Below are 8,400 nucleotides of genomic sequence, written 5' to 3'. Positions count from 1 at the left end.
AAAGTTATATCATGACGATATTTATTGAGATGCCATATTGGAGCTTTGCTTAGCGCTACCATTAGAAATAATATTAAATTCAACGTTCAAGGTTGAAGAGTAGGAATTGTAATTTGGCAAGAATGATGACCCCCTTCATAAAAATATGGATTAAGGCGCTTGCTCCCCAAACAGTCTTGAATGGTTATTTTTATAATGATTTATCGTTTCATATAGAGCCATCGTATTCCGCAGCGCTGTACACATTTTCAAAAATAAGTTTATATATTTCTGTTTGAGCACATCTAGTTCATCGAAAATAATTAAGGCATAGTTTGTGAGGGGAAGTCTGGAGTTAAGTAGCCTCGTTAGGACATTTCAGTAGACTATCACAGAACAGCCTGCCTTGCCATGTATTTGCTTTGTGTACCGGCTTGCGCTGTTTTGTGTTTTACAAGAGAATGAAATACACTTTTTTTTTAAAGGAGTAAAAATTATACCACACTTTTCATAATCCAACCTTTAAATGTTCAGTAGGACAAAGATATCTTAGACAATGAACTCAAATGCCGTAGAAGTCTTCCACGTCTATACAAAATACTCAATATTGTTTTTTAAATACTCTCTCCGCTAACGCTACAGTTTTTATTTCAATGGAAAAGCCTTTATGGGATTTCGGTTTTCAACAATCACAAATAATGAAAGGCCAAAGGTAAAATAATAATAAAAAAAAATACACGTTTATCAATTTGGGTATATAGAGTGGACGTCTTCTAATCCCAGCTTCTCTCCAACAAAATATGTACAATTACAGCCTAAAGTCCGTGGGAGCTCGGTATTTTACCGCAAATGAAATGCAGAGAGTAGTGTATTTTTCTGATAAAATTCATTCACAGTTCGCAGACAGTTTATAGCTATTTTTTTTTGTGAATTGGTAGCTTTTTTCAGCAAATGTCTTTTATAATGAAAACCTAAAGAAGGTCCGCAGCTAGCTCATTGAGCTTGCGTCTAACTCCTCTCTCCCACTCTCAGTGTCAGACCTGACATGTCTCTGTACAGATGAGCAATAATGTCCTCACATGGCCGCAAGCTGTCCGAGTACCATTCGGAACTGTTGGGTACTGTTACTGAGGTCCTTGACCCTATCCACCATGTCCTTGGCGGCTGAGGGAGACGGGTATTGAAGTGCTGCTGTCTTGGTGGTGAGGACTATCTCCTTGAGCTTATCACACAATAAATTGCTATAGTGGGTGATCTTGTTACGAACGTCCTGAGCTTTGGCTTGGCGTGACAACGTGTCCCCTATGAAAACGAGCTTGTGGGCACTGAGGATGACAAACTTGCTGTGAGCAACAAAGATTTTGGGCGGCTGGTTGCTGCTGATTGAGCTATAGAAGGCATCGATGGCATTAGTAAGGGTAGTCACGTTAGCCTCACATTGCTCCTGGTAGAAAAGGAGAAGCTGGCGATCAGAATTGCTCAGAGAGCTACGAACTTGACTGTAGTGTTGAGGAGGTGTCCAGTTTGACAGGTCACTCTCAATAGGTCGAGCAACTTCCTCCTCGAGCCGTTCAAACTGCTTTAGCTGATTAAAGAGCAAAAAAACAAAGGTTTAAGTAAAAAAATTTAATTAATTATAGGAAGATCAATGCCTGAATATATACAGAAGAGTATGTTCTACCGTAGAAGAGATACAATATGTTGCCTCACGGATAAGTAGGTTCGACATATGTTAAAGAAATAATGTAATTCAAAGGAAGACACTAGAACCAGTGAGATCTACCGGAGTTCTATATGGAGAGCTAATTAGTAGACATTAATATGTTTCATTAGTGCTCCAGCAGATTCCATAGTTAGGTGCATCATGATAATATGTTTACCTGTTGCTGTTCTAAGTGACCTTTTCCTTGCCGTATAATATTTCCCTTTTCAAGAAGCTCCTTTTGGGTTTTTTCGAACTCTTCCTTTCCCTGCATAGAAAAAAAAATGAAGATTTCTACAATAACAGTTTTAATCAAAGGTCTACATCGTATCGTGCTTCTTACTCAGAATACAAGTGCTGCTGTGTAAGAAATGAAAACGCATGCTATTTATTGGACGGGGTTCTTTAACAAGCTCAAACATGCCATTGGTATGAGATTCTTCCAAAGATAAATCTGATCTCCTTAATGTTAAAATGGAATATGAGACTATATCGTAAAAAAAAGTTTGCGGACCCATTCCTGGAAATTTCCAACAGGAATTGTACGCTGAGTTTATACACGCACAGGATAGTCGTGGACCTTGAATATGGCCAATGTCCAAAGAAAGTGTGAGATGTAACCACAAGCAGTAAACCGACAGGAGACCAACAGGTAGCGGCTGACGATTCCCACAATGAGGTGCCTTTTATATGTATGGAGATACCCAAACTGCACTGGAAAACCAATGCCCTGGGTATTTGCGAGAGCCTTTTCGTCTTGAAGGTCAAACTAAGTTATCTAGTGAGTCGTAACACAGCCAATGGTAGAGATGATTGTTTAAACCACCACTAGATGGTGCACACCAACCACTTCAATTTAAACAAGATTGCTGGACTGTGTCGTTGGATTGTCAAGTAATAAAGACATTGGTGCTTTACATTACAACCCTCTTTACAAAGAATGGCGTTTTACTCCTGTAGGGAGAAGAAGACCACTGAGATGGTGGAGACCTAGTGGTCCCATTATGGAAGGAGCCATAACACATATTTTCTAGTGGGCCAATGTTTCATAGTACATGCATAATAAATGCAGGTTTCCCTCAAAGCAGATAGCTTTCACAAGGACAACATCAAAAAATAACTATTTGGAATCTTGAACCAAGGTGAACTATACTCTGCAAAAAATGATGTCAATGTTACTGATACATTATATACATTAGAGGAGAACAGTTCAAAGAAAACGTGCTGTTCTTCCCATCCCTTTTCTGCCCTATGGGCTTCTGACATGTATGTGTACTTTGGTAATGGGAATCTCTTTCTTCCTACAGTTCATTGTACCCCATAGATGCCTTGTACAACTGGATCCAATATCAAAGGCCAGGCCTTTCTAAAACTCACAGCGTCCCCTGAGTGACGCGTTTGTTCCAGAGCACAGCAGATCTGTTCAAGAAGGCAGCCTTCCCCGATCTTTAAAGAGGGCATCGGAATTTAAAGGAAGGAGCGGGATTAACAGCCGTCTCTTTGTCCAGCCCATGAGAAAAAGATTTACTCTGCTGTGGGATTAACTAGGTCAGAGAAATGCAGGCTAAAAAATGTAACACGTGGACACAGTTTGATGTTATTACTCCATTAAAAAGGCCAAAGTTGGCCAATAGTCATAGTGGTGCTATTAACCAGAGAGTCGAAAAGCAATAGAACAAAGCCTCGCTCTTAAATATGGGCAATATGGCTTCTATGATACTCCGTCTCTGAGAGAGAATGCCATCGCTTTGCGGCCTACTATGTGTTGTCTTACTGCTGGTTGTAGTCCAGAACTACCAAACAATAAGTGTGTTTCTTTGAGTATGGTTATTGCAACATATGATGAATCCACAACACCAGAACCGAAAGGCATTATATTTATATTAAGTTATTCTAGTGAAAAATTCACGTTTCTAGGGGCGTAACGATGTTCCTCCTACGTTGAAGTAGACATGTCCCTTTAAAAGCAATATGCTGAACCCCTCCTTGGCACATAAAGAGTAATGCTGCGCTCCAACAGTATTTTTACAAAAATCTGATCTAAGATGTCAGAAAGCGCTGCAAGCGCCTCCATTAATATGTAGATGGCATTCAGCGCTGTGATGTGATAGACTTCTATTGGCACAGTGGAAATAGCATTAAACAAAATGTTAGACATGCAAATAAACAGGATACATTGTTTTTCGCAGACGCAGCGTTTCAGGGAACAGGCTGTCAACATAGGGTTTGAAAGACTTAATTTTGAGAAATAAACATCGAAAAGAATTTTAGATGAATCCAACTTGGGGATTATACGGAAATAGATGACCAAACTACTATATAGTTCTTTTGTGTTGAAATAATTTAACACATGGATTAGGATTATGTATGGATTATTACTTTGGGGGGTAACCATTTCACTTGGGGAGGAATACTCATGCACATCTTGAGAACAGGAAGGTAAGACAACGTTCCTGATTATTTAGACGTAATATGGGTTCTTAATAGGTATACATTTCTAATTTGAATCTGTAACACCCTGCGCAGGCTGGAATTGTGAAGTGTAGGATTTGAGTGAAGCAAGAGATCCACTTTAAGAAAAGACCAGGCACAGAAGTATTTGTGGTGGAAGAAAATAAGTGTAGGAATGTGAAATGTAACCTAGAGAGACATCATAATGATTATAAAATCGCTGTTCCGTCTCTAAATCCAATTGGTTTGGATTTCATTAGATAAGTAAATTAGATATCATTAGATGGAATTCAGTCAATTCGTAGAAAATGAGCGATTCATATTAATATGTTGAATACACACAAAACTATTGATCTAAGGCTCAAATTCCCCAAATGACTGTCCAGCCCTTCTGTAGGACACAGTTCTTAACTTTGAAGATAATGTTCATTTGTAAATATCTGTTGAAGACCTGAAAAGTCTTCAAGAAGCCCATGCAAACTTGGCAGCTACTGTTGTCGTAACAAATCCCAAAATGTGCCAGCGTTTCTTGTATAACACTCCTGTCGAGCCATTGTAACATCATTCACAGAAATATTTTCCTAATAGGACTATTCCATAACACACCCAAGGGTGACGCAAGTAAGTGAAAGCCATAATAAAGAATTCTTATACATCACTCTCTCTCGTCATCGTTGGCTCATCCAAGCATGACCCAGCCAATCTTCAGCCATTATTGTGCCACTGCGAGGGCCAAACATGACTCAATTTAATGAGGTGGAAATTGAGGTTTCTGCTTTTTGATGCTTCATATGAACGTTACATGAGCGCCTATCTTGCCAGTGGTCAGAGTACTGTGAGGTGGCCGTGTGGAAGCTGCAGTGGAGCTTTGTTCTGCTACAACATGGACCTCCATTGATATCACTGCTTGGTGGCCCACCCAGGGAAGATCAGAGGATCTCTAGCCCATGATCTTCACTGCCTGCAAGCGTGGGGCAATGGGGCAGCTATCCGGGACAGCCCGAAAATCAGGACTGCCCTGCAAAAACTGAGACTGTTAGGCGGTATGTAATAATTGTACGTTAACTAAATAAAATAATTAGCCTCTAAACATACAAATAATTAAAACAAGTAAACCTGCATCATTTGGCCTATGTAAGGGTGCTACAGTCATGAACTGTGTTGCAATTTATCATCTATGTATTAAGTTGTTAAGCTTGACAACTTTTATTGTTAATGTTGATGTCCCAGTGTGAGAGGATTACATAATTACCGAAAAGCCTTTCTTCTTTTGCCATTAGGATGTAATATCTATTGCTAATGATTGTCCTTTGATCTGTACATAAGAGCCACAGGGCACATTATCTCATCCCCATAGACATATTACTCATACTGTATCTGTATGAAGAGCAATAAATTGTGCTTCTAGCTGTCCACGGAGTGCGTAATCTGTCTATTGTACAAAACCTTTTGAAGTTACTTGAAAAGCACCCATTGAATTGTTCTTGGGAGGAGTAATACGTAGCCAAAAAGCCAAATCGTTAACAAGCAAATACCAAGATTTTGCTTTGCTGCTTGTGCACATTGATAGATGTTCAGGCCAGGTTGCTGAAATGTGATAGATTAATTGTTTTGTTTAAAGGTGCTGTTCCACTAATTGCTCTCTGCAGTATGCTAAGCAAATAAACAATAGCAGATATAATTTTGATTGCTTTAAAAACAATATTACTAGCTTTTGCAGAACCATGGTATCGCTTTCACAGAACATTGGCTTTTGCCGTCATGGTCCCTGCATTAAAATAGTTAACCAGTTGCGCTTACCTGCAAGTGAACGTAGTCATAATCCTCCATCCAGCCACTCTCATTGTTCTCATACTGCCCTTCCGGAGAGTCTTCTGCTACGAACTTAGGGGGTGATGGCAGAGGCCTTGATTGTATACTAACTTTTTCTGTGTGTCCTGGTTGACCGGTTGACAGATTATTGTTATTATTAGCCAATTGATTGCCATTTTCCTGTCCAGACTGGGAATCACCCAAAGAGAGATGGTGCTTGGTCCTTTTAAAGAGCAAAGAAGCATTCCCATGTAGAAATGAAGCAAGCTGTTTGGTGTCATCTGGTATCCCTTTGGAATACATGACAAAACGGTCAAGGTCATCAGATGAGCCTTGTTTATTGGTTGCCAAGATGCTCAAGGCCCAGTTGCAGCTGTCCAATGCTTGGCTATGCTTGAGAAGATGCTGGTAAACCTCTTCCATCTTCTGTAATTGCTTGTTGAGTTTGGCGTGAAGGGTACGGTCAGACGCTTGGGCAGAGTTTACTACCGCTCCTCTGGCAAACTCTAACAAGTCTTTCACTGAATTTTTCACACCCTCGACCGCCAACTGGATGTTCTGAATATTGACCTCCATCTGTTCTGGGCTTCTCCAGGTGCTGCTGATAAAGGACATAAGGTATGAGATTGAGCTACTGACTCCATGCTGCAGCTTGACCAGCAACTCCATGGCTGTCTCTAAATCCAAATTCAGTTCTTTCCCTACTGGTTTTGATGGAATGACAGCAGATTCTTTCACAGGGATGGTATCAAGCGAAGATGTGGAAATGTTACTTCTGGTGCTTCCAGTGCTTGATGCAGAAAGTCTCTTAAAGCTGGTAGCTAAATCATCAACAGGCTTTACTTCCCTGTCTACCTGAGGAGGAACATCATATATGTAGTCTGCCTCATTATCCAGGGAAGACTTTCCTCCAAGAAACTCTCTTGGAACATCATAAACGTCATGCAGGTAGTTTTGTCCAGCAGGCTTTCTCAGGCTTGGTGGGACATCATAAATTTCTTGAGAAAAGGTTGTATCACTACCTTTAACTGCAGCTGGAGGAATATCATAGATGTCTTCCGGGATGTATGGCTCATGGTCATGGGCAACATGAGTTGGAAGTTGTGGAGGAGCCTGCATCTTCTGATGTGAGAAAGAAGGTGGGAAATCGTATGTATCTTCTTTGGTAGGGCCGTCTGGGACATCTTTACTAACTGAAGGTGGGATATCATAAATCTACAAGAACAAAACAAAAATGACAAACTATGTAACTATCAGTCTGAATTGTTTGTTGGTAGATACATACTAACCATGTTATGAATTTAAGAAGCACTGGAGTAACAATTGATTTTGTTGAAATGTATGTGCAAAGTGCCCAGTACTCCTTTGCTCCAAGCAACCATCATCCTAGTTTTGCTTAAGCTCACTTATATTATTCACATCTGATTAAGTTATGGGAAAATAATAAATACCAGCACTGTCAGAGATTAAATTCATATTTTTTTGTCAACTGGCATCTCACACTATCAAAGGTAAAACCATAAATTACCCAGCAGGATCTGACAACTGAGAGTCGGCTGCCAAATACGGGACAGAATGTAGGAAATTCACTATAAAACAGATGGCAACAAATAATTCATTTAAATAATATCTGGGGCAAGCATTATAAATGTCCTTCGGTACTGTGGTCCGATTGTTGACGTCATACTTATGGTGAGCTTTCCACCCCAGGGCTGCAATTGGAAAGTATACAGACACCTAATAAAGCTTTAGGAAAAAGTTATGTGAGTAGAACGTTTAGCCAAGCATTCTGATGTAATATGGATTGCTAAATAGACTCGTCAGGACTCTGTAGCTTCTTTGGATCACAGCAGAATAATGATTATGGCCATTATTATTTAAATAACTAGAAATACGTTGATGCATATTAAATCCAAGTAAAAAAACGCCCATTATGTTCACTAAATAAGTACTTAAACGTCAGTGTTATCCAATTCTACATCTATCAAAACATTCCTTTTAAGATTCAATCATGAAAAAGCATATATTTCATAAAGTCGGCGGTGACGGATGTGTTTCATTTTCACTGGGGTCTCTGTCTTTTGTAGTCTGAAGGTAACACTGAGCTAATTTAGGAGATGGAGCCGGCATGTCCACCCACCGGATAAAATATATGTATTTTTGCTTCTGCATATAATCCCGTGATTAAACTTGCCACACTATATGTCTGTGTGGGTCAAACACCCCGAAGCGATGAATAAATCACTCATTGAATAAATCACTGCATTTACTTAATGAAATCCATAAACTGATGAGCCGACTTGCTGTTTAATATAATAATGTAATTAATGTAGTGTTACCATCCTATAAATACAACTGTAGCCTTTGTTTTATTTTATTTAAAAAAAAAAAACCTTTCTAAACTCTCATATGATTCCTATAGCTTTGAAAAAGCTTAATAATCAACCTTTCATGAT

General features: G+C 39.4%; 1 protein-coding gene across 1 annotated transcript in view; it reads right to left on the bottom strand.

Annotated features, from left to right (window-relative positions):
• Positions 1-241: 241 nt before the first annotated feature.
• Positions 242-8,400, bottom strand: part of BCAR1 (BCAR1 scaffold protein, Cas family member) — a 44,389-nt gene continuing 36,230 nt past the window's right edge. The window contains exons 5-7 of the mRNA XM_053448575.1: positions 5,933-7,159; positions 1,860-1,949; positions 242-1,564 (exon numbers count right to left, since the gene is read on the bottom strand). Of these exons, the coding sequence (XP_053304550.1) occupies positions 1,055-1,564; positions 1,860-1,949; positions 5,933-7,159 (1,827 nt within the window). The 3' untranslated portion in view covers positions 242-1,054. The remainder of the gene's footprint in view (positions 1,565-1,859; positions 1,950-5,932; positions 7,160-8,400) is intronic.

The sequence above is a fragment of the Spea bombifrons genome, chromosome 10 (genome assembly GCF_027358695.1).
Source record: "Spea bombifrons isolate aSpeBom1 chromosome 10, aSpeBom1.2.pri, whole genome shotgun sequence".
Taxonomy (NCBI): Eukaryota; Metazoa; Chordata; class Amphibia; order Anura; family Pelobatidae; genus Spea; species Spea bombifrons.
Note: the sequence above shows the minus strand (reverse complement) of the source record. Positions and strands in the feature narration are given on the sequence as shown.